This window comes from Anser cygnoides, chromosome 6 (genome assembly GCF_040182565.1).
Source record: "Anser cygnoides isolate HZ-2024a breed goose chromosome 6, Taihu_goose_T2T_genome, whole genome shotgun sequence".
Taxonomy (NCBI): Eukaryota; Metazoa; Chordata; class Aves; order Anseriformes; family Anatidae; genus Anser; species Anser cygnoides.
In genome coordinates, this window is record NC_089878.1 from 20,299,842 (window position 1) to 20,326,529 (window position 26,688).

Consider the following 26,688-nt stretch of genomic DNA (forward strand, 5'->3'; position numbering starts at 1 on the left):
AATATTTAAAAAATAATTTTAGTATCAAAAACAAATTTATTAGTACTTCTGTTCTATATCTTTCTGATGTAGCTTTTCTTTGATGACTTCCTTATATAGACTTATTTCTAACCAACCATCTGCTTACTAAGAACTATTTCTATTCCTCATTATACTAAACTTGTTTTCAGAAAAGAAACCTTCATTTCTTCTTTTTTAACTTTATCTATATATGAATACAAGCTGTAAGCCTCAAAATATATATTTTTTAAAAGGCAATAACCTGAATACCAGCATCTCTGAATTCTGCAGAAACTGGAAATCTAGAAGACCCTATCTAGAAGAGTGACAGATACTATTTACAGACTGATCCTGTATCCTGCGAAGGTAGTGGCTCTGAGTTTTATGAACAACAGACCTACAAAGAGCAGTGGACTTGCACAACTTCTGTATCAGGATTCCAAATTAAGCCAGAATTCTGACTACTCTTCTCCAGTCAAACAGTAATGCCCCAAAGGCAGTTCCTTCCCCAGTTATGACACAATGAGCAGCTGTACAGCAACCCTGATGCATGTCTATGCTGCAAACTTGACTCTGTGGTTAGAACCCACCAGGAAAAGCAAAACTGAATTACGAGCCTAACTTGGAATGTGAAGCCCGAGACCCCTTCCTGATTCTTTCTGATGGTTTGCAGAAGAGAGCAAATGCAACCAGGTATATTTCCTCTTAAGGGAGTTGCGTGGAAGAAATCAGTGTCACACCTGCAATTAATTCTCAAACTGCTCTAACTTGCATGTACAAGCATACCACAATTTCTATAAGAATACGGATGTAGGAAAAAGCAGTAAATAGACAGTTGAATGCAAAACCAACACTACTGCAATAATACTCCGCTACTTAACCACAGTGTATTTTAGGGGAAACGTGTAAAGGGAAAGAACATCTTGCAACCACATTCAGCTTTGTCATTTCTCCATTTGTGAGTTTCTACTTACATACCAGTAACCTGCACCTTCAGAGTTCATCTTAATTTTCTCTTTCGTCATTTTATTAGAAAAATTCCAGACAGAAATAAATGTGAGGAGGACCGCATAGAAAACTAATGGGAATTTAAGAACACTTAAAAGGCCAGACAGAAAATTGAGATACTTTATTTTGTGATTTCAAAATAACTCACACTATTTCCTCTATCACTCTGCACTGTGCTTCCTGAGGACCTGTAATAAATGAAACAGTAAAGAGGAAGCTGGAACATCGTATTTCATGAGCTCACAGGAACTTTAGGGCCATAGTCACGTTGTGCTGCGTAATAATGAAACCTCTCTCCCATGGGCTGTACCTGAAAAGCTTAAGAGGACAACATGCTTTAGCTAATGAAAGATCCAGCCTGAACCTGAGTGCAGCAAAATCAATTTGTATCTCCAAATAGTTGTCCCTCCTCCAGTTTGGCCAGACAGGTCTCAAGGTGAGGCACCTCCTTCAACTGTTTGATGGAGTAAAGATCTACACATCAGAAGAAAAACAATAGGAGGAGACACTAAGGAGAAGGATAAATGTCTCACAGTTTAACTTCTGCCTGGTGAGCATCTCACCCAGTTTCCTGGTGGAGCTCCACAGAGGTCTATCTGACCCTACATTTCCTGAGGCAGAAAACAGTGCTGGGAAAAACACAGAGCTCAGCACTCATGGAAGTGCTCAGTACTACACATTGTCGCAAATGCTACCTAGTTAGCTTTTTCTTTCTTCATTAATGTATCTTATCAGTCCTTCAAACATATAACTGTAAGAGCCCTATTGTAGCAGCACCCACAGTCCCCCCACACTGACTGCTCCGGGTGCGACAAGGGTTACATTGGTAAAGTCCATTACAACGAACAGACCTCAGCAGCCAGATCCAGGGCCCAGGAGCTACATGCTACGTCACTGGCACTAAGCACATTCAAACTTGGAGCATGTTTTTTGGTGTGGACAAGTAACAGCATCACATATACCACTGCTTCCCACTTTCCAGTGCAAGAGGTATGCAAAAACTTATCTGAGAACCGTTCTGATTTACGAATGGAGGGAAATCAACCCCCAACAAAGACCAGACACGAGCAAATGTGCGTCTCCATGCCACCTTCAAGACAAGTAAGGCTGGGATAACCTTAAGCATTCTCCTTCATCCAAACGATATCATCCTCCAACAAAGCTGATTGCAAAGCTTCACTGCCCAAGACACAGGTCTCTAGAAGGCATAGGCAGAACTCCTTCCTACCCAGCCAGTACCCTGCCAGCGCACTGCATGGCTACGCAACATTTATCTTCCTGTGCAGTATGTGCTGCTACTGTGCTGCGCTCTGTACTTGCAACACTACTGGTCTGCTGAGGGTGCTTGCTTCTGGGACACTGTGCCCTGATTCCAGGGAAAAGTCTTTCCTTCTGCCTGGAAAAGGAAGACATGGAGCTTCAGATGGTTACCTCTTACAGGAAAGACGCAGTATTGGTAGGAAAAAAGCACCCAAAGAAACACCTCTCTTCTCTTCAAACAGGTAGTGATTTCTTATTATCACTAAGTATAATGAGAGTTTGGCTGATCCTGTCCATCCAGAAGACACCCACTATTACCCATTATTACAAAGCTGGCAAATATAGTTAATTAAGATTTCACCCACTAGTAACTGCATATCATGCCTTCAGGGACTGTCCTATCAGTTTCAGACACAGTTTGGCAAGGAAGTATCATTTTTAGTCCTAACCAGGTAAAGACTAGATACCTATCTCTAGCACTTAGAGGACAGAGGCTCATAATTCTTGCTAAAATCTAACTATGATTTTAGCTAATAAAACTGTTTGAGAAATAAAAACATTTCCTACCAAAACAAACAAACAAATTATACTCTGCTTTGCCAAAATTTGGAGTTTTATTAAAACAAAGCATTTCAACTGGGTAAATGATGCATCTAACTGTAGGTACCTACAACTGACAATTATCTTGATATTGCTTTAAGTTCTCCTTTAATGATACAACTTGTTCCCATTGCTCCCATACCACCAAAAAAAAAAAAAAAACACAAAAAAACAAAACACAACCTTTTTTTGAACAGGAAATTTTGAGGAACACAGATCTTAAGCCTTTACAAGTATCCTGCCTGTTTTTATATATATACTGTTTAGTTCAGACTAACATACCTTTATTATTTTGTATGTACAAAAAGAAAGCATAAGGTGTAATAGCCTTCTAACAGATTAATTTTTTGCTGAAAAGCTGTACTGAATTCAGAACTTTGACAGGTTGAAGTAGATGGTGGTGCTGGAATTATACTGAAGTTATAGAGTTCAGATCCCAATTCTTCAAAATATATATTTTAAGATATATGGCTTCTTTAAAATGAGAGGAAATATAATCGCTCATTCTTTTAAAAGCTGTGTACAGGGATGGATTTTTACAACGATGAATAGCCTAATCAGAGTAAAGAATCCTCAACTGAAAGCTCACAAAAGGCCCCCTCTATCCCTTCTCCATTTTTTCATTTCCACTTTTCTCTTGAAAGGGGTGTCTCACCAGAGAACCTGAAGAGTGAAAGATTTTAAAGTATAGGACAGAAATCCATCAAAACCAGGATTGTGGTCCAAACCCAACCAGCTGTCAAACCCAGAGGTACGAATGTATGCTCACTTCTGCCTAATAAAATATGAATCAAACACTTTGCATCTGATTCTCCATGTGAGCTTTTATGCAAACTTCTAAAGTGCAAGGAATCCTGGGGTGGAAGAGCTATTCTGAGAGCTTTCACATAGTTCATGTAATTAGGGAAACCACTTCCTTTGATTGTAAGTGTTCAAAACAGCTGAATTTCTTCTTTCAAAGGAACTCTGTGATTTGGGTCATCTCTTTTACTTGTTCTTTCATGTTTCTCAAGATGAGAGGTGAGACTGTAGAGCACATTATTTAGAAAAAAAAAAGATTCCACTTTTTGTTTTAGGGATTGAACTTGGACTATTCAAAAGGTTGTCATTTGGAAATCTATCTTTCTTTCCCTCCCTCTGTTTCCTTCCTTTTCTGATAAGCTCTTCAGTGGCTCCAGTGAACACAGTCCAAAATGCCAATTTAAACCTAAGGGAAAACTGAAATGTGGTACATAAAGAAAAAGGGACTCTCATTTTCCTTTGTACTGTTGTGGCTGAATATGTAATTATAAAGGAGCTTTAGCTGCAGGACCTCGGTCCCCATGTCACGTTTACTTTTTTAATGGTTCTAAACACTGACCAAGCAAAAAGGCAGAAATACAGATTTTAAAAGACAAACAAAGCAACTGTGCTAGTCTTTGAAAGGGTCCGCGGGTTTTTTCTTTCCCAAAAAAGAAACTCGGGTCACAGTTTCAAGGCAACGAACATGTCACTCGTGCTAACAGCCGATGCCAGTGTTGTTACAGAATCAAGTGTCACTTACCCTGAAAGAATTTCTTGAGGCAGGCACCCTGTTAGTGCCATTACTCAACGTTCATCTCAGTAACACTGCCTGGAACAAGCAAGGAATCTCTCCCTTTTTACAATGTACCACATAACACAAGAATAAGAAGGCAGGAGGTTTCACACTGCAAATTTCAAATTCATTAAGTAACAGCAGTATGCTTGTTTACCCTGGGAGGACTGAGCCTTATCCCCTGTCAGTGAGAAATTACAGCCCTCCATCCAGGTCTACCGCACCAGCAGGGAAGTGGTTTGCCATGGGACCAGAGCAGAGCACTTGGGACGTAGTGCCAGCAACCACATTACTGCCAACTTCTACACAAGAGGGAAGAGAGAATGGCTTAGAGAGAAAGCTTCACAATAAAGTACGAAGTCATGAACAACTGAAAAAACAAAAGTGAAGAGCAGAGCTCCAAAGATTGTAGACCTGAAGAGTGGGGTTATGGATCTCGTGCTTGCCTTTAGGGCCCTCACACAAACTCTTAAAGGGGGTATTAGCAAGGCAACATCCAAAAGCAAAACCAGTTCAACAGCTCTGAATTTTGCCTGTTTCTACATACTTGTATCACACTCTTCTCCCCAGCACACACCGACACATCCCAAAGAAGTCAAAGTAAAAAGTCTTTTCATCAGTTTATAAAATTAAAGGCGCGTAGTTCACTGAAATGAAAGAACAGCAATCGCTATTTATAAGCGATCACCTTCGATAGGTCTGTCTCAAACACATCTAGCATTATTAAAACAAAAGTTATTATATGCTTAAACAAAAAGTAATTTCTGTGCTTTTTTTCCCCGCTAACTGCACATTGGCATGCACTACATTTTCTTTGTTCTGTGATTCTTCCAAGGAAGAGAAAGGTTCTACACTGGAAAATGCCAATCACTCACCAGAGGGTGCAGCAACTAGATGATCTTAAAACAAGTTTCCAGAACAACCTACACACCTCTCATTTTCTGCCTCTGCTACACAGAAGTTAGCAGAGAACCTCAGCTTTCATTTAAAAGCTTATGCCAGCCCAGGCTGCATACACGCCTATTGTTTCTTCCCCACCTTCCAAGTATGAGCTTAACTCCAATCAGCTGAATCTCATCTTGTGTCCACCAAGAGCTTCCTTGCTTCTCCTACAGCAACTCAAAGGTTAGTTTTATTTTTTTGTTTTTATAAAGCATGCTTATTTTTGATATGGATACTAGAAACTCACATGCCCAACACACACAAACAAAAAATGCAGCCATTTGTGCAGGTGAGTCTTGTGACATGATTTTCTCTCTGCTTTGCTTAACAACACACAGCCATGACGATCCTCAAGTTTTGGAAGCTTGGGAGTGAAACACACAGCCAGACAGAGGTGGAGAGGAGGAAGGGAATGGACGTGGCCCCTTCCCCTTGCAGAGAGGTCCCAGGGCTGGGCATGCGCCCCAGGCCTCAGGCCCCTCCTGTGCCTTCGGGCACAGTCACTGTTACTCCTGCCTCCCAACTCCTTGGTGGTGGTTGCTTTTTGAAATGGAAAATTATGCAGAACGATTTACACTGAAGATGAATCCAGTAAATGAACGTGTATTTGCAAAAAGGATTCCTCCCCAGCAGCTGAATGGGGGAAGTTGAACTGAAACACACTCAAGGAGACACGCGGGGCAGTTTGGAGGAAGCTGGATCAGGAGAGCAGCTCCTTATTCACCCCCGTTGGCCTAGCACGATTAATTGAGTAGGAGAGAAAGGGTTAACGCTGGAGCTGTTCCTCTGCAGCCTCTCGCTAACATAAACAGGTCTGAAAGCTGCCTCACACTGTTTATACTGTCCTCTTAAAAAGGAAACTTTCTCTGTCAGCACCTTAATAAGTGGCAATAGGTAAACCTGCAATAACCTTTATAGGCAGAGTTGCATCGTTTACAATTAAAACCAGATTAATTTTGATTCTTCCTTTAAACTTAGAATCTATATGCTTCTCAACTTTGTTTTCAATGAAATCTTCTGCCCCAGACCCTCTCGCAACTCATGTGTAACCAGACAAAAATTAAGGACAAAAGGGGGGGGGGGGGGGGGGGGGGAAAGGCTAGAAAAGAAGAGCATGTCCAGTCCTATCGAGATTTTTACCGCCCTCTTAGGAGAACAAAACTCACTGTTCAATATGCCATTGCTGCAACGCACATAGCGGGTATTTCAGGGGACCCCCAACCAAAGACTGTGTCTCCTGCACTCAGCTTTGAATGCAACAAAGAGTAGAAACTGGACTCTGACTCCAAAAGACAGGACTCAGATCACAGCTCCAGCACAGACACTAAACTGCATTTGATCGACCACACACTTACGTGCAACAATCCAGGAATGTTATTAGATTAATAAAATACTCAACAGCAACTTTATTACCATCAGAAACAATAATTTGTTATTCCACGTACTGCAATGCATGTGCATTATTTAATTAGAGCTCCCAGGGACTGCAAAAGCAGTGGATTTCAGTGCTGGTCACAGACATTTAACTTGTCCCCGTCCCTCAAAGCACGCCCTACGCAAACATGCCAGTGCTATAAAGTTACTACCAGATTTCACCTGCAGTAGTATTTTGTAATTTTAACTTTGTCTTAAGAAAATTATAGTTAGATAAGACTACAGTTACATAAAAACTAACTTACACTGTCTCGCAACTTCTTGAGTCTGCAAAGAGCACCCCAAGAGAAAAGGAGCTCTTCTACATCCATGAGATTTCTAGTGATGCTTCAGTACAGCTTCAACATCCCAGAATACCATTTTGCAGCTGATCACTTCAACAGAAGCCCAGGGTCAGTGAATGTCGTGGGAGGGGGCACAAAAGAGCTGCAGTTTGATGTCAAGGGTTACTGGCATGGAGAAAAAAGCAATGCAACCTCTCCTCCAAATTGTAAATAATAACTGAGCCCATGCAAAAAGATGACTGAAAAGGAAGAACTATATCTAGATGAGAAAAAAACAAAACCAAAACTTAATCATGGCTAAGTATCTACTAAGTACCTACTGGCAATTCCAGCCCACTGCCAACAAAACTTTGAAGCAGATTGACAGAATAATTCTGAAGACAATATATAATGTAATTAAATTAATTGTGAAATGGAAAAATGGAAGGATATTAAAGAATACCCTAACAGGCTGGATACTGTGGGCAGCAAGAAGGATAAGAAAGTGTTTTTTTTAATAATTGACAGAAACAGGTTTTCTCCATTACAGAAACAATATTTATTCACAATTTCTAGAATTGTGGTGTTAAAACTTGTTCACCTGACGAGTTGCACCTTCTGAAAAGGCAAATGTAAAGATAACCGAGTTGAAAGGACCCAAGACCTCACAGAGATAATATTCCTAGATGAGGGATTGGATGCATGACACATTTCTATGCATCAACCAAGCTCTGGCAACTGCCTGCATACTCCTGACCAGCAGCACCCACAAAGTAGTTCTGCTTCACTCTTACAAAGTTCAGGACAATTCAAGAGTCAAGTGAAAGGAAGCAACACAGAAAACCTGCTGCATCTTACTTTATTAATTTACCTGTTTATCAGGCTTGTTTGTTACCATTCACAGCTGTCCATCAGTCAACAAAAGGAAACATGAACTTAATCCTTTACAGTTTCAATATAAAATCTGCTGGTTTAGCAGATAAAAAGGGATAGGGTAACTTCTTAAATATGGCTACAGCAAGATTCACAAGCACTTGTAAAACTGCTTTTCATTTATTGCAAGCTAAGATAACAACATCAACAGTCACTACGTCTCAAGTGACCCAAAATAACTTTCGAAACCACAGAGTGCCAGTCTGAGCCGTGCCATGCCAGTTTCATTGAAGTTGACGTTTAAATCAAATTAAGCCAAAATTGGCTTGATTTAAAAGAACTGCATATATACAAACCAGTAAGAAGCTCAAATTAAGCTGGACAAAATATGTCACTAAGCTACACAACTTGTAATATAAATACTCATTATTTAGATGAAGCAACTCTGAAAGATGTTACTCATCTAATGAAAAACTTAGTATAAAATGTTTAAATACACAAGTTAAAAAAAAATCCACTACAATAAAATGCAGCAAAATACAGACCAGTATGTTTCTGTGCCTGGATAGCTACGTTTCTGAGTACATTTTGAGAAGCAGAGACATAGAGGAATAAAGTCTCTCTTTCAAACAGACAAAATTAAAATAATGCCTGTTCACCCCAAGAATAAATGTATTCTGACAACCTTAAATCTTTTTTTCATTAGACTGGTATCTCCCAAATATCATTTGGTTGCAACACATATTCTACTTGAGACTTACATTAGTCTTACCCAAAGCATCCACTATGAAAATCTCTTAATACACTTTCTTGAGACCTGAGAACATGTCATTCCTTTACAAAATAATGTCCTTCAGAAAATGTCCCTTGAATGAAGGCCAAGAGTAGAGTAAAATTAAAAGCAGATACAATCAGATATTTGTTCCAGAAGCCTGTACTATCCACAATGGTTTATTCTGAGACACAGAATATAAAACAGTTGCAGCATCTGAACCCATTTTCACAACTGCCACAGAATAGCAAGGATACCAAGTATCCTGATACCATTCTGGGGGTACCTTAGCACTCAGAGAAGTGCTCTAAGCCATTTCCTTTACCAAATTATAAAAAGAAACAGAAAATCCTACAAAATAACCATTCAGTTTAAAAAAAAAAAAAAAGACATTTTAAGACCCCACCCCCTCAATAGAGTAAAATAGTTTTATTTCTTTTCAGCTGTTCACAAGATACAGCAGCATTTCTTTAAATAAATACAGGGCTGGGGCTGAAAATGTTCCCATGAGATCCCTTAGTTCAGGGATATTTAATAAAAAAAGTGAACTCTATAGTTTTCCTATATACACACGTCTCTCCAGAATGTTCATATATTTCATGCCTACACTTTCTATAACATATACTCTAGGTCATCTTTTACAGCTCTTTAGCAATACTGTGTGCATCCAAGGACCACATGTTGGAATCCCTGGGTTTGTTGCCCCCTCTCTCTGTGTCACAATCAAGTAAATCTAGACATTTCCTGATAGATGTCATCCTGAATCACTTTAAAAACTGACCGATTCAGAAATGAAAGGGGTAAGGGAGTGGAAGCTCCTAGAAAGAGCTAATAAAATAATAAAAAAAAGCATCAAAACTGCCCTTCATTACAGCCAGATCCCAGAATGGAGAAGTCACTCAAGGCTGGCACCCAAGCACCCTTAATAGCTATAAACTGCAAGCAAAAACATCTACTATTTTTAGTCCTGTCTGGGCTACGTATCAATTTCAATTTGGTTTGGTTTGTTTTGCTCTATTTTACTCTGTTGTTTTTCTCTTGTTACTCTTGAAAGTCATTCCCAGTCCTTACTCTTATGACCCACATTAAAATTACCATATACTCTTTTAAGAGTACAAACACGAGTGAGGTAAGCCTACTGACATGCCTATGATTAAACTTAATTCATTCAGTTTGGAAGTTACAGGCACAATCAATGCCTTCTGGACAGTCTCTTCCAAAAGGAACCATAAAATAAGAAGAGGGAACAAGCTGCATTATTTTCCATATGAAAAGTTTTATGAAACAGTTGAAAAGATCCCCTAAAGCTTATTGTATATAATGCATATGTGCAAGAAAACCTGACAATATAAAATTAATTTCCACGGTAGCCAGACTTCCAGCAATACTGCCTCAAAACCAGTAAGAACATGTTTTTATTCTTGAGCCTCATAAAATCCCATCACATCATGCAGACATGACTGAACAAAACACGCAGTTAATAGTATTCAGTTCAACATTTTTTATGCCCTAGTGGCTGTTAGTTCATCAGAAGCACTTTCCAACAGATTTCAGTTGCGTTTTACACGGTTTTACTCCCGCCTCCCTCTGCTGCTGGCCTGTGCCTGGTTCAGACCAGGGCCTGCGCTGGGAGGAGGTCCAGGACCAGTCGTACTGCGCGAAACCAAGCCACCCTCTACCTCAGCGCTGTGGTTTAGCAGCTGAGGTAGGCTAACCACATACAACACTGCTGCCCATCAACCGCACGGAGGCTGTTCATGGCTCTAGAGAGCAGACACGCTGCAATTAAACACAAGTTTCAGGTAAGCTCCAGAAGCGATGAACCTCACAGTGACGCAGCGCAGTCCTGACCGGGTGCCAAAAAGGACTGATAAACAGCACCAAAAACACGGCCTTCAACGCGGTGACGGCAAACAGGTGAACTTGGGAGCCGCACAGACAGATGAAGGAGGCAGACGCTGTTTGGTGAACAGGTAAGGTGTCCAACAGCAGGCTGTAACATTTCACTCGGGCAGGTATCTGCTCTAGATAATGGAGTCAAAAGAACTGCGAGCAATTTGCAGGATAAGGCCTTTGGCCCAATCGCTCCCATCTGCTTCAGCAGGAGACAAATTATGGGCCTATCCAATAACTCACACAAATTGTTCACAAAAATACCAAATAAATTCCTGAGTAGAAGGTGTGTGATTTTCTTCAATGAGTGCACAAAATTATCACTTCAGGCAGAGGGAGCAAGTACACATCCTACTACAGGAGACATTTCTGCTTCCCCTGTATGCATCATAAACGTCATGCTGATAGTTTCATTTTCCATAAAACAATTCACAAGGAACTGCTGTTCCTTGCTTAAAACCAAACACTGCTAAAGTGCTTGTACAAGACAGTAAAACTGCAATTTAATTTTGTTTTTGCTGTTACTTAATCACTCAAGACACACTCTTACAGTTTACCTAATCGGCCTAAGTCTTGCCCAGAGCTGCAGATCTGATACTCTGATCAAGGCCTGGCAGAGTATTTCTCTTTCTCAGTACACCTGTTTAGCTGCACTCATCCACCTAAACATACACCTCTTCCTGTACAGTCAGATTTTACTATCTGTCCATAAAAAGTTAATGCCTTGCAGAGGTCTTCCCATTTTCCACATTTTAAAGACCTTTGAAGAAATCTGCCTGAGCTACACCCTTTCAAGTATTTATTAGTTTTTCCGAGTACATATTTTAGTATGAGATGCTGCTATATACTGGAACAAAAAATGCTTTGTTTTACATGTCAGAACCTACCAGCCACTTGGCTAATACAAAGCCTTCAAGATATTTACTGTTTTTGTTTGGTTTGTTTAATAAAATGGAGCACAGCTACAACATATTTGCAGAATGACACCACTGCTCTATTGATTTGGCTTGTGCCCTTGGACTCAGCAAGCATGAAATTCCTCTGAGCAAGCTTTTCCCAACTCTTCTCTGTTTTCTCTTTATTCAGTTGTTATGGATTATTGGCAGCAGTTAAGAGAAATGAAAGACAATCAGTCACGGAGTTAAAAAGGACACTTCCTTTCAAAGAAGTCAGAAAGGGCAACAATTAGTTTTCCCGACTAAATGCAAGCTGTCCAAATATCTACATACAGTTTGAGCGAGTTATTTTTCTAGTGCTACGCGAAAAGTCATTGACTCACCATGACTTTAAGCACAGTTAAGTCACAGACGTTCAATACTGTCATCACTACAGATAAACATACTATGGACAAACATGCTGCATACTACATATGTAAACAGACTGACAGCCATTAGGGTCAGAAAAGACCTTCAGATAACTGAGTCTTGCCTCCAGTGTACCACACACAGGCCACCATGCCTCACCGAGCTCTCTGCTGCTGAACTCAACACCATGACAGAAGCAATTGTCCAAAAAGACATCTCATCTCAATGTGAAGACATGAAGAGATGGAAAGGATTCTCCATCTTCACTCCATCTCTGTGTAGTCTTTTCCAAGTATTACTCATCCTCGCTCCTTATAATTTGTGCTTTATTTCCCATTTTAATTTGTCTGGCTTCAGATCCCAACCTTTAGTTCTTGTAATAACTTTTTTACACTAGATTAAACGAGCCCAGAGCATTTTCTCCATATGAAAATGCAATTGTTGTAAACAAGCTCTTATTTGTTTTTAATTCTCCAAGGTTTTCAACAGACTGATTCTGGCAAATCTTTCTAGATTTACTGAAGGTATCACCACTTGCCTCTACGCTGCCTCTCCAGAAAGCTTTCAAGATAAATTGCCCACACCATGCTGCTTGCAACTAGAACCCATCTTGCTAGTTTAGGTTGCAAGTGGTGACTGGCATGAAGTAAAACACACAGATTTTGTACGTGAAGACACTTGCCCCCTTCTGTTGACAATCCTTTCTGTCATACCCACAGACACACTCCCTCGCACCCCCATACTTTCCACTCTCTGAGTGTGTTTTGCAATTCCCCTGGGCTGCCCCTCCAGTTTGTCAGCATTCCTTTAGAAACAATCCAACTAGGACTGCACCCACTGCCTAACACCCTCTCCCCAGCGCCACTTACCCAGACAAACCATGCCCGGTTCTTACAAATGACTCGATCCTCATTTGTATATGCAAGGCATATGTAACAGCACCATGATAAGCTAGAAACTATACTCTTATACTATATTCTTTCTAGCATACGGTTTCCTTTCCCAGTGTGTAACCTGTACCCCTCACTACAAGCTGAACTTTGCATTTCAATGTTTAGAAAAAATGTCATCTGAATGGTCCAGCTGTGTCAGGTCATACATAAACTGTCCTACTTTCTCCATTATTTCCCATTCCACTAAGGTTTATGCCATCACAAGGTATAGTAATACTGTTTTTAAGTAGTCTTTCAGTATATAACAGGTCTAAGACAAACATGTGTATTCAATAAAGATGTTTCATTGATCATTGCTGAGATCTGCCAGTCAGCTGATTTTCAAGCAGCATGTTACTGATGTTGCCTAGCACTGATTTTACTTGTCTTTTCGTTTTTAGTATTTGTTAATGTTAAAAGATACACAGTGAAGCGTACAGATTGACATTGGACAGAACATGTACCTCTTCTACCATCCTCAATAGGAAAAAACATGAGATCCACATTATTTTACACAGTAATTTGCTGAATCATGATCAAACATGCTTATCACACCACTAAGCATGACGTAATTGGGCTAACTCTGTTGCTGCAACAGTAGGTGAATCTTGGTGTCTGGTTATTTGCTAAGCATGTCGCTCTTAGAGCTGCTTTGCCATAATTCAGCTTCTAACTGTCTTCCTAAAACACTTTGAGGGTATTGCATAGAAGACATAAGATGCATATATATGTGTAAGATATACCATGCTGGAATGGCAGCCCAGTGCTGTCCAGTGCTACACCAGTGCAGCCTGGCTGCTGCGCTAGGGGCAGACCTGCACGCAGACCGGAGTTCTGGAGGACTGCAGGCACCCCACCTTTGCTGGGACCGCAGAAAGCTAAGGGTCAAGAGGATTTTCAGGTAAACCTCTTATAGCTGGCTAAGCTGCAGTAAGCAGTCATTCTGCCTTTTCCCACAGAAGTGCTGAAGGACCCGTCTGTCTTCCCAGCCACACAGGAAGCCACTGGAGAAGGCAACTAGTGTAATGGTTAGCCTTTAACCACACGGCGAGACAGGGCCAGGCAGAGATGCACCTGCGAGCAGCTCAGAGCTCGTGGAGCCCCGCATGAACAGCTCCTGCAGCAGCAGGGCAGAAGCAACACCTAGCAGTACACATGACGCCTATAGCAAACGTACAGGCACCAGCCACAGCACTTGTGAGACTACATGTAAGAAGGACAAAAGCAAGGCCGGCAGAGCCAGCAAACGCTAAATACTCCTACTCCAATGTGCCCAGTGGAATCAAGTGGAAATTACTAGCTCCACAAGTGCAGGAGCTCTCCTCCTCCTCAGGGTCATGACAGAGAGGAGCTGCTACACAGGAAAGGTAGAGGAGGGCAGCAAAGACACAGTAAAACAAGAATGCTTTAATCAGACACACTCAGAGATAGCCCCCTCAGTATGTGTTTGTTGTAACAACATCCAGTTACAGGTTTTTGTAATTAAACAAACAAGTCAGATTGCTTCAATTAACTCAAGAATGGAATTTACGTCCTTGTTTCCACAGCAGACAAAGAAATTAAAAGTAAACTCTTACCTCTTTTTCTATTTTGAGCAGCTTCTTTACAGCCACCTCCTTGTCCTGAGAAATCCATCGGGCTCGATAGACACTCCCGAAACTCCCTCCACCGCAGTTCTCAAAAAACTGCAAGTCATCAAATCTAATTTGCACAAATGAAGCACTGGTAGACGACATCTCATAATGACAAAATATACCACAGCAAAATCTGTGAAGAGAAAAGCTGTAATTAATACACACTCCACGGATTTATGGACATTCTTACCTATGTTCAGACACCCCAAAACAAGAACCTGTTGCAACAAGCACACTGCAGTAAAATCCACTGAGCATAAGAGGAAAAAGTCTAGGAGTTCGCAGTCCAACAGGCTATGCAAATGTTTACATTATTTGCACAAGCTATTAGGAACAGCTGGGAGACAGAAAGGACTAAAAATACTCTGCAGTTACGCGGAGGTCTCCCGAGCACCTTGGAAGGAGCTGTGCAAAACGCAAGCGCGTCACCACGCTCCCCAGCACCGAGCCCGCTGACGGACGGGAAATGTGCTTTCAAATCCCAGCTTGCATAGGAGCTCAGGCATGCGAAGCACGCGCTCTCGCCTGTTGTGATCGCTTTGCACGACACACAGCACCCCACGCCGGGCTGCCGGGCGCACGGTGGCACACACGGGGCGCGCGCTGCCAGCCAGGTAGCAGCGCTCTTCACCAGGATGCAGAAAAACCTGGCCACAACAAAAGTCTTTTTCCAAATGAGTCAGTTCTGTTCGCATGTTACAACAAAGTGTAAGCACACAGTAATTTATCTGGGTTGCAATATGTGAAATTCTGCAGCCTGTGCCAAGACCGACTCCGGCGGTTTTGAGAGACGATCCATCTTTGCTGCCAGGAGAACAGAACGTCCTTCTCAGAGATTTCAAAGTGATAAACCTCATGCTTGCAGCAAATTTCAAGCAATGTTATCACCTAAGCGAGTGAACAATGACTAATTTTAGGTTTCTTTTTTTTTAATGGTATTAGATGGGAAAGCTTCGGCTTCTCCGGAGGAGCGCAGAGCAGGCAGGATCCCACAGAACCTGCCACATGCTGTCTGCAGGACCTCGAGGCGTGCGGTAGAAACCTGCACTAGCTTAGACCAACGAGCTTTAATCCCCACCGAGAGTCACTATACAGGCAGCTAATGAAAGTAAGCTTATCAGCGTAAACTGAAACAGAGATAGGTCTGAGCAAAACAAACAAAGAGATACTGTTTTGCTGGTGAAAGTTACACCTCCAGTTATACTGATCTATCTACGGGATCAAAATACAGCACGAGTTCAGGAGCCTCCAGCCTGCAGGGCTTTCCGAGACAGTACGAGACACCATGTGCTGTCTGGGGCTTGGGAACTGCATCTGTGATATACCTAGCTCTGCCTGCTGCAAAAAAAAGCTGTCCCTTTTGTAACAGAAACAGACACACATTTCCTCTCCTGAATTTGTGCATAATTTGTTACACATTTTGAGATCTCATTTGACCAGAAATTTCTGTCACTGTTTGGTTGCAGCAATTCTCCAACTGAGAGATGAGGATACCAAAGTATTTTCCTGTATTTTGTATAAGACAGCATACAGCCTTTTCTGAGACTGCACGGTGTGTTGCAGGTCTCTTCACTACCCACAAGGGTAAAGGCAATAGCTGCCAGAGCTGCCCAGGCAGCTATTAACATGTTTAACGACAGCTTTAACATGTTTATAGAAGGCATCACGTTTTAGAGGGAGTTGGCTTCAAGCACACATCTCGCTGACAAACAGTCTGCAACGCTCTCCGGGAGGCAACATGAGTTTCTGTTCCCAGCTCTGCAAGCTAGCACGAGGGTTATCCCCGCAACAGGAAATAAAGTCTGTGCTTCCAGTATCTCGTCAGCTCCTTCGCTAAGTGCCTGAACTCTTCTTTTGACCTTTTGTTCTTGTTTTAACCTTGTCAATGTTGTCATTTGATTTCCTTTCATCTCTTACGCACCTATGGAGGGTCAGAGTCATCCTTTGTACTGCCCAGCATATACTTTCTTTAAGGAAAGCTCAAGGGAAAGGAAATAAGTCACTTCTGCAAATCAGGAGCATAATGAAGGCTGTTCTAACTTTTGCTTCTTTGCCAATGCTGCTTAATTACCTGGTCCTCAGAAACAAAGGCCCATTTTGTCATTTTTAATTCAGCAGTTCTTCAAAGGCAACGCTGTGTACATGCATCTCACGCATATGTGACACTTTGTAGGCAAATAAAACAGGTAAGCTTCACAATCCAGAGGCTCATTTAAGCACGTGGATAATTATGCTCTGGTGAATAATCTCCTTACCGATGACAGAATTATTCAGAAGAGTAATGTCACTCACAGGCAAAAGTATACGCACCACGACTGGACCATGAGTTAAAGAGGAAAGCATGAACAGCTGATAACAGATGGCTGTGTTGGAGATGGCAGAAGGAACAGAAAACCAAGCGAAAAGAAAAATGCATCAAAGGAAACAAGTATTTCTGGCCTTTACTATCTGAATTCAATAGTTCTGAAAAGCTGTCAAATTATCTTAAATTACTCTTCACCCAAAAGAACCAAATTATGCATACAAACAAGTAAATTATTTAACTTTTGAAAGTTACACTAGCATGGAACTAGATGTTGTTCTAAGACTTCACTGAAAACAGACATCAACATTTACTAGTGTTGGACAAAATCCACACCAGACACTTTTTAAATGCAAGCGGGTACCCTTCTGTGTGTCCTCCCTGCTGTTTAAAAATTTACCAATTCCCAAATATTTCTGCAATTACAGTGCAGTGCCCAGCACACAAGCACTTGCAGAAGCTACTGTTCATTATTTAAACATCTTTTCAAACGTATCTACAACAGTCAGCTGCAGATGCTACCGTCACCAGCATACAGTAAGCAATATAATATAAAGAATGATTCATGGATTTGTGTTAGGTTCCCCCAGAAGCTTTTTTCCAGAGAAAGTGGAAGAGATTTACCCGGGATGCTAAATAAAGAGAGATCTGTAATTAATGACAGCCTAAGTTAGGTATACAGTTTTCTTCTTCTAAATGAAAGAATAAACTCGTTTAAATATTACTCCATTTTTCTTGATGCAAGGTAGTTAATCCTCAATTAGACAGATCAATCCCTTTGTTATGTTTGAGAAAACAACTGTTTAGAGTAACAACTGCATGTGACAATTACGCACACAGTTATTAACTTGTCACCGTGTTTTAAGAGATACTTAACGATCTGAGTTTACACCATTGGTTAAGAAAAATACCTGGTATTTCCTTAAACTACATATTCTTCTACTTCTGTCCAAAACAAGTGCATCACTCCACCCACGTCGCCCATTTTCAGGCCGCAGGCTTTCCAAGCCTGGAGAGCAGCCCCTGCTTGGGGCCGCGGCAAGGCAGCAAGCAGCTCCTGCTGAGCGGGCACGCAGCGGGAGGAGGGCTTGGGCTCAGCGCTGCCCTTCCTCGGGGACACAGCTTGGGCTCCCCAACTACTGTGGTCATTTAGCAGCAGGGAACACCACGTCAACTGACTCTGTTGCTCACTGTCTACACAATGGAAGTGTCACAGTTCAGAAACTGAATGACAAGTATTCGAAGAAATCATCTGATTGTTGGTTACTGCAATTATTCCTGCGGGATCTTCAGGGGGAAAAATGAACTTGTGCCTCTTGAGGTTTATTTCTAACAAGTAACATGAGCTTGTAATCATGCAAGAACATCGCCACCTTCTCTTGTGTGGATTTTTTTCCTCCTGGTAACTTATTTGAGCAGGATGTTAAAGCTGGTCATTTCACACCACAAAGAAATTGATCTAAGCTGCCTCTGGCTGTATTTAGTATACGGGGTACTAACAGGGCGCTATTACCCAGAGTCACTTTCCAGCAAGGTATTAAGACACGCTCAGTTCAATACAGTAATATAAATGCTGAGTGTGTGAAACCGTCCTACAACGAGCCATCACCGAACTTTTGCAATTAAAGCATTTGGGGGGAGCAACTGGCACAACTGCACTGCCCTGCATCTTCACGTACAGAAACGGGAAGCAGTCAGCAGTACCCCAGTGCCCCAAAAAAGTGCCGTGCAGCAGGGAAACTGGCACTCAGCAGCACTCTGCTTTATTCCAGCACAAACCAGAAGGCTCCGCTGCTTGTCACTCAGCTACTGTTCCCCAAGCACAGGTGGCTTCCCCTGATGGACCTGCACATTAGAAACAGGAGGAAGGGAAGAATTCAGCATGAACTGCACCATAACTGCAGCTCAGTGCATGCCTGTCAACTTTAAATTGCATCCCACCCCTTGCACGTGCACCTGATGCTCTTTAAATATCCGATCACTCAAAAAATAATAGATAAAAAAGAAAACAACTTTACTATTTATTCAAGGAAATACCTTTGTAATTCGCTCCCCCCACTTCTCTGTGTGACTCCATGAAGCCAGATTCAGTGCTTCTTTCGGGAAGGCATCCTGCCAACATATTGCCAATAAAGTAGTAGCACACTACACTTGTGCTATCTTAAAATACACAGCAGAATGTGCCAAGTTTCCTTATTTGGCAAAACAGTCCTTTTGCTTCCAGGATCTTTGACCATCCATTTTTAGATCCTAATCATCCTTTGTATCCAACATGGCCTAAAGTCCTCGAAGATACCAACCTGGATTTTTGCAGCAGCACACTTATTTAGACTTCAAAAACAAAACATACAAAAAAGAACACCACACGCACACACTAAAAAAAAAAACAAGCCAAAGTATGGTTAACCATTGTCTTTTCTAACAAGAACACTGACACGGAGTTGTAGTAATATCGAGCTGCAAGAGGTATTGCAGAAAGAGAAGTTTTTATAAATTAAAGACCCTTTAATCATATTATGAACAGCTAAGGGTAAGATGCAAACAAATCCCATGCACATCCCCAAACTCAATATATCCTAGTCTTCCAATAGGTTAAAATAAAACCATCAACCCCTGGATTTCCTAAACTTTCTTGATCCAATTTAGCAGCAGCAATGCAGATGCTGGCACTCGGGGCAGCATTCTGCCTACCTCGGCTACACAAGCAACAACACTCGAGCCTGTCCTGTCCTTTATCAGAGCATAAGAACTTTGTGCAACTTCCATTAATAGGATTTCTAATTTTATTTGAATTTATATGGACATCAGTGCTACAGAAAAAGACCTCAACTCAGCCTAAATAATTCGAGTACTTCAGGAAACAAACTATTCTATTTTCAACCGGAGCTGCACCAACAGCAGAGGCCGAAGGGTCCGAACGCCTCTCTTTAAATAGAAAACATTTTATCTCAGGGCAACGCCGCAGCGCTCGCTTCATTCACAGCGCGCCTCGCCAGCGGTGCCCGCCGGGAGGAACCCGCACGAGGTGTGGCAGCGGTGGCACCGCAGTTACACCTGTGTGCGGGCCCAAGGGGCAGCAAAGCCCCACCTGGGCACCGCCATGCGTGGCCATGGGACCCTGGCCTTCGTCGTGGCAGCGCCTGCACGCCCTCTCGCCTGGGCCAGCGCCGCGCTCCTGGGCTGCCATTACCTACGCAGCGCGCCGCTCCGGCAGGGAGAAGAGGCGAGCTTCTGCGGACTTACAATTTGAGGACAAAGTCCTGGAAACACCTAACCGCGTGCCTCCAGCGGACAGCTCTGACGTCCTCAGCGCTACCCCTGTGCTTTCAGCCACCCCTGCTCCTGCCACTCGAAGAAGCGGCGGCCCGGGGCCCTCCGACGGCTCCGCCACCGGCTGGAGGGGCAGCGGGCGGCTCGCCCCGCACACGGAGCGTCCGGCGGAAAGGGACAAACCTGGGCAGGGTTAGCAGAAGTGTGGGAAAACGAGAGAAGAAAGGAAGAAGAAAGGAAGAAGAGCCCGCCGGCGCACTTTACAAGTGAAGAGGGGAAAAGGAGGGCGGGGGGAGCCCCGCACGTCGAAGCCCAGCCCGGGGGACCCCGTGCCGGGGACCGCGCCGCAGCAACGCCACCGGGCCCCGGCCCCGCGCCTCCCCAGCGCCGACCCGTCCCGACAGCGCCGACATGTCCCGGCACGCCGTGCCGTGCAGCCTCACCCCCGGCGGTTTTCGCGCTCGGCCACGGCCGCCGAGAGGCAAAGCGCGGCCCCGCCGCCCCCTGTCCCGTCCCGTCCCGTCCCGTGCCGTGCCCCCTCACCTTCCCCGAGGGACTCCGGGCTGGCGGGACCCGAGCGGCGCCGACCCCGAAGCCGCGGCCCGCGCGCCGCAGAGGGAGGGAGGGCGGCTGGGAGGGGAGGCTGCAACCGGCGCGACCGCGGCTCCCGCCCCGTCCCCCGCGCTTCCGGTTCGTGCCGGGGAGCCGCCGCCGCCGCCCCCGCGCCGCCCGGCCCCGGCACCACCCGCCCGGGGGGCCGCGGGGCGGGAGGGGACGGGCTGGTGGCGGTGGTGGGCCCGCAGACCCTGCCCCTGCCTCTGTCCCTGCCCCTCTCGCAGCCGCTCTGGGGAGAGCCGCGGTACCGGTGGGCTCGTAACGGGTCGCGGAGGGCCGCGACGGGCAGGTGCAGCCCCGTCCCGGGGCCCGGCTGCCCTCGGATGGCCGCCTCGGGTCAGCCGGGAGGCGGGGAGGCGGACTCCGTCCCCAGCGCAGCCCCTACCCGAGGGTTTCGGTGGCAGCGAGGTGCTGTGCCCTCACGGCAGGCTTTTGGCAAATTGGGAATGGGTTGTCAAGTCTGAAGGAAGTGACTCAAAGGACTCGGGGGCAAGCAGAATTTTTCTCCCGAGGCAGACACGTCCCGTGGACGTGACGGCACGTTTTTTGTGTCGGTGTCGTGCAGGCGTCGGTGCGTGGCCCATCGCTGCCCTGCCACGCTCCCCGGCTCGGCCAGCACTGCCTGCACGGCGGTTTCACATTCGCTGGCGTCTCAACCCCTCGTTACCCCTCACATCACGCTGCTGCTACGTGGATGTGTAGGTGCGCCACGTAAAAACCAGCTGCGTAGCGCAGTGACTCGTGAGGAGGTGCAGAGCATCATGTACATGGTTGTACATCGCTGCGATGTATGGTATCGGGATGAATCACGGAGATGCTCTTTACCAGTGAATCAAATCCAATGATCTCACAAACATCAGAGGCTTTTACCCAAGGCATGCTATTCTGGCAAGGGGTAGGCTGGTTAAAAGTTAAAACGGTGGAGCACAAGTGCACATTTCTGGGCACAAAATAAGACATGTTATTTAAGTGTTCCACAATAGATAACCAGAGTTCACCAAGACACTAAGCAGTCAGTGCAGAAAGTACACAAAGAGAAAGCCCAACAGTGTGTTGGCAGCCTCCGTCTGCTCTCCTGGCAGGAGGAGACGTGACGGAGGGCGGCGAGCTCTGCCCCAGCCGGTACCGCGCTGTGGGGCACCTTCTGTCTGACCTTAGAGGGCACACTTTGTGAGGGTCAGCTGGTGAGCCTGGAGAAGTCTCCAGCCACAATCAGTGCAAGGTACCACAGCATGGAAGCATGAATACCAAATGCGAATCACATGAAACTCACGCTCTGGAGGAGGAGAGGTGCTGCGTAGTCTCCTAAACGCTGTGACTAACGTGTTTATCCTTCCTGTCTGAGGCAATTGCCAATTAGTCAAATGACTTTAAAATCCATTTAAATGTTAAATCACTCAATTCATAGGCATTTGCTGAGGACAGCAGTGTGCTCGCGTTCAGAGGCCTCTTGCCTGGGGCGTGTTGTCCACATGGCTGTGTGTGCGCTGCATCAGGATGTATCACGGCTGACTTTAGGCCCTGGCTGTAGAAAGAAATAGATTATTCCAGTAGCGCGTAAGATAAAACACAAATTGCGGGGGTGGTTAATATTTCCTGCTCCAAGAGCAGGAGTGCAGAGTCTGCGCCAAGAGCTGCTAACGTATCACTGATCAAAATATTTAATTGCACTTGCTCTATCGGAGGACAAGGGAGCAAATGAGCACGAACCTGTACATACACTGCACTGCACGAGTATTGGCAAACCCAAGTGGTGAACTATCATAAAACTTGTATTTTAGTTAACATAACAAGGTTTCGAGTATTCATTTTGGGGTTTGTAGTCCTTCTGCTCTCTGGTTAATGAGTCTTCAGATGCTTTCAAACTTTTTTCCAGTATCATGAGAGCTAAAGAATTAGGTAGAGAAGAAATCAGAGTCGTTGCAGTTTCTAATGTTGAAACACTGAAATTAAAGTGAGCCAGCATGTGGTGGTACTGCTATTTTCCCCCTTTTGTGTAGAAAATTCAAACTCTGGATTAGCTTTGGAGAACTTCATCCTAACCTCAGGCTTCTTCAACATACGTAGAATAGGCAGAAAAAGAAAATACTTAAAAGCTAACAAATGTTATTGTAAAGCCACAACAACTGGGGCAGGAGAGGGGCAGCTCTAGCAACCCTTAACTGAATTTTAGAGTTGGAAGAACTCCTAAGAATTGTCTCTTTACATCTCATTGCCACACTGGGCATGCAGTGACGTCTCTCTGCCTTTCAGCATGGAAAATACAGTTTCATGCATACATCCAGGTGGTTTAAATCACGCCAGCTGCCAAAAGCAACCATCACACCCCTCCACTGCCTGGCCAGTCCTGCTCCTGCTGGCGCTGCGGTGCCCCTAGCCTTGTGCCAGCAGGGTTTTTGCACGGCCATGTGGTGAAGTGGGCTGCGGAGATCTCGGGGAAAAGAAATTGCTTTCCCCAGCTCAGTGTCTGAATTCGGGTCATCAGGCAATTGCACAAGGACTCATGCCAGTGCACAGGGGGAGAGCAGCTGACAGGGGACGGAGCGCGGAAGTGCTTTTTTAGCAGTCGCGGAGGTTTATGCCAGCTTAAACTGTACGTGAAACTTGAGACAGATAATTTGGAGGTGGACACCTGCTCTGTATTTTTCAATTCTCCTTCAAGACTGGCTCAGTACTTAGTACTGTGGAGATGGGCTGCCAGCGTTCACCCCTGCTGTTGCACCCAAAACACAACCAGCAGCTCTTCTTCATGACTGGAGGAGAACTTGTGTGGTGCTTGTACCCAAAAGAAGCTGCATGTGGTCTTTCTGATGGAGTTAGAGAACTCCAGGACTGCTGTGATAGAAAATCATAGGAGTCGCCTTTAGATTTGTCCGTCTCCCTCCCGCTGCAAATGGCACAGAGATAGTTTACCCACAGACACCGAGCTGGCACCACATGCTCCCCCATGCCCACGCAGCAAGGGCCACGATTCCTGTTTGCCTCAGCAGCCCGGTCTTTGCTGTTCCTGTGGTTATCAGCTGCTCTTGGGGCGTGAAGAAAGATAGAGCCTGGAATAACCATCGTGGGTCTTGCAGTCCCACACAGCTGGTATTTTGTTCTGTCACTGTTTTCTCATCCATGTCTTGTATTAGAGAGCAAAATAAAGAATATGTGAAAGTGCTTGTATGAAATTATTAACAATCAATTATAAAATATTAATTATAAATTAATTACAAAATTATTAAATACAAAATAGAATTATAAAATACAGGCATTACTATGGCAGAGGAACCTTGTAGGTGATGGGTATCTCTCCTGTTTCGGGAGTGACTTCTGTAAGCACATACTTTGTGTGGATCAAACACATGCTTTGTGCATAATCCTTTTCAGAATTGGCAGGTTAGAGCTTGTACACTGTATTTGCCTTTCGATCTGGCATGTGTGCAGTATAAAAGCACATATAACTTCTACAAAAATGTCAATATTGTTAACGGTGAGATAGCAATGAGATGGCAAAATATTATCAAGAAATACATTTCCTGATTGTTTTATGAGAATGATTTACTTGGCTTTTACTGTCACCACAATTTTTAGCTGATCATTATACTCGGCTGTAATCCAATCACTAGGACTCTCCTCAGTTACCATTTCATTACACGTTTTTAATTATATATAATAGCTTAGTACTCCTTCTTATATTAAATTTTGTGGTCCAATAGATTTAATTTGTTGCTCTAATTTCCACACATTTTTTTTCTCTGAAATGTAATACAGTTTAACACTATTTCCCTTGTTTTAAACTATACTAAATCTATTGTTGCTGTGCCCATTTGTGTTTTCCAGTCCACACTATGGCAAGCTCCACTGAAGCAGCAGTGCCTTGATTTCCCCCGTGATGTTTTCCAGGTTGCGGTGAGCCTGGGGAGAGGCAGGCACAATTCCACCACGAAGGACCACCAGAGGAAGATGTCAACACAGAAGGTTCAACAGCTGATTAGTTTTCTTTATTAACACTAGTTAATATCTTACTATCTAGTACATTTAGTTTTCTTGGAAATTAAAGGCAGCAACTGAAATCATGAAAACTTTGGCCACCACTGACAGAGAGTATTAGCTCTTTTTAATGATATACTACAAGCTTACATTTTTTGCTGCTTGTTTAATCCAGAGTACGTTAATTAGAAACAAATCCGTATATTGAACATCACATCTTTTTCTCTTTGGGTTTCGTGATGAAATAAGACTAGAAAACGTCCATAATATTAGGCTGCCTCAGAAAAGCACTTATTCTAGATAAATCTGTTTAGCTATATTATCTCAGTTCCTCTGCCTATATTTTCAAAAAATGTGATTACCCACCCCCCCAAAACTAGCACGCTATTAACAACAGCTAGTTGTGACAGGAAGGAAAAAAAAAACCAACAAACGTGCAAACCTCTAACTAGTTTCTGGAAATCGTGCTAACTGGTCAGGAGCATCACAAAAGAGTTACATGCCAGACAGCTAGAACAGGAGAAACATTAGGGCAGGAATTACAAATGGAAGGAAATGTTAGATTTCAAACAGACGCTCGGCAGCAACCTGCCAGTACCGCAGCCCTCAAGGGTCAGACCTACAGAGAATGAGGACATCTAAAGAAAACCTGAGGCAACACTGGCTCTCTGTTATCTGAGAACAGCCACAATGCTGCCGAGGGTACTCCTGCGCAGAAATAATGTACACCTGTGAAAAACCACAAAGAGTCGGCAAATGCAGCTAGCAGATTCACTTGCTGGCTCGGACAGCATCTGAAGAAAGAACTATTTAAAAACACAAGAGGTGGTGTTATAATGAGGAAACCATGGAGAGCAGAAAGCTTATGATTATTGACAGAAGTTGATTAAGAAATGGATTATTGTCTGGTAGGATGTTGGAGTATCTACTGCCACCTCTATCGTACGTATCTTTATGTAAATTTACTTTAATTGAGGTATTCATTTACAATCATTATTTTCATTGGTAATGTGCTTTATTTGCATTTGAAAGCAAAGAGAGGAAAAAAATTAAACACAACTCGCTGACCCCTGCCATGTGACAAAGGCTTAGCTTTTTGTCACTCTGACCCAAATGGATTAGGGCCAGGAAATAAAAGGTCAGTCTCTATCAGTACCCCTGTGTGTCACATTTTCATTACATGGAGTTTCCAAGAAAAATATTCCAATTTGCCTAGGTAATTATGCATTCTTTATGCATTTTCATGTAGTTTTCTGAGTTTATTCTGAATTCAAAAATTACCTTTGACTGCCGAGCCTATTAAAAACCAACCCTTTGTGAAATATCGCTCAGCAGTTAGGTGTACGTGGTAGATTTTGTAGCGGTACATGCTCTATTTTTTTTGCCCATTTAATTACAAGAATCTTCCTTTTCACAGTAGTCCCCCCCATCACTGGAGCCACAAGCCACCAGGACCAGAAGACCATGGTTGGATTACGTTCCTTTGGGAACTTGCAAGGTATTTCCTTAGTTAGGTACAGTGTGAAAGCAGCATTTGCTTGCTAAAACAGTGCTCGGGGCAGATGAAATAAGAGTGAGTCTTACCTGCTGTGGGATGGCGCTCATGGAAAATGTATGGAGGAAGCACCCCAGGTGCTTGGTTAACACACGGACCGTGGCATCTCGCCATGGGGAGAAGCTGGGAATCAGGATTTAGCTGCTAACAGTGTCGGGGAGCCCCTTGTCCTGCAGCTGTGCTGGCTGAGACGGGCAGTGCCCTTGCCTGGGGGACGCCTCTGCTGTGCCTGGGGGTCCCCTGGCCTCCCCTGGCCTCCCTCAGCCCGGCCAAGGGCAGGAACAGGGGGAGGCAGGGCTCCACTGGGTGTTTGTGCTGAGCTGAACTTAGTCTGCTAGAGAAGTTTCTGGTTTAGTAATTTTAATGATAACTTTTTAATCTGGTCATTATTTTCTTTGATTGCTAACGCATTGACCTATGGTGACAGCTGCTGCTTGTGCCTGCTAAACTTTAATGCAGGACACAGTAAAGAACATTATG

The 26,688-nt window shown here is 43.8% G+C and overlaps 1 protein-coding gene across 5 annotated transcripts in view; it reads right to left on the reverse strand.

Annotated features, from left to right (window-relative positions):
* Window positions 1-20,739, reverse strand: part of MAP3K20 (mitogen-activated protein kinase kinase kinase 20) — a 90,741-nt gene extending 70,002 nt beyond the window's left edge. For 2 of the 5 annotated variants that reach the window (XM_048061618.2, XM_066999266.1), the window contains exons 1-2: window positions 20,607-20,739; window positions 14,435-14,624 (exon numbers count right to left, since the gene is read on the reverse strand). In XM_048061618.2, coding sequence (XP_047917575.2) covers window positions 14,435-14,593 — 159 coding nt within the window. In that variant the 5' untranslated portion in view covers window positions 14,594-14,624; window positions 20,607-20,739. The other 3 variants (XM_048061616.2, XM_013171551.3, XM_048061620.2) reach the window with 3 other exon arrangements.
* Window positions 20,740-26,688: the final 5,949 nt, after the last annotated feature.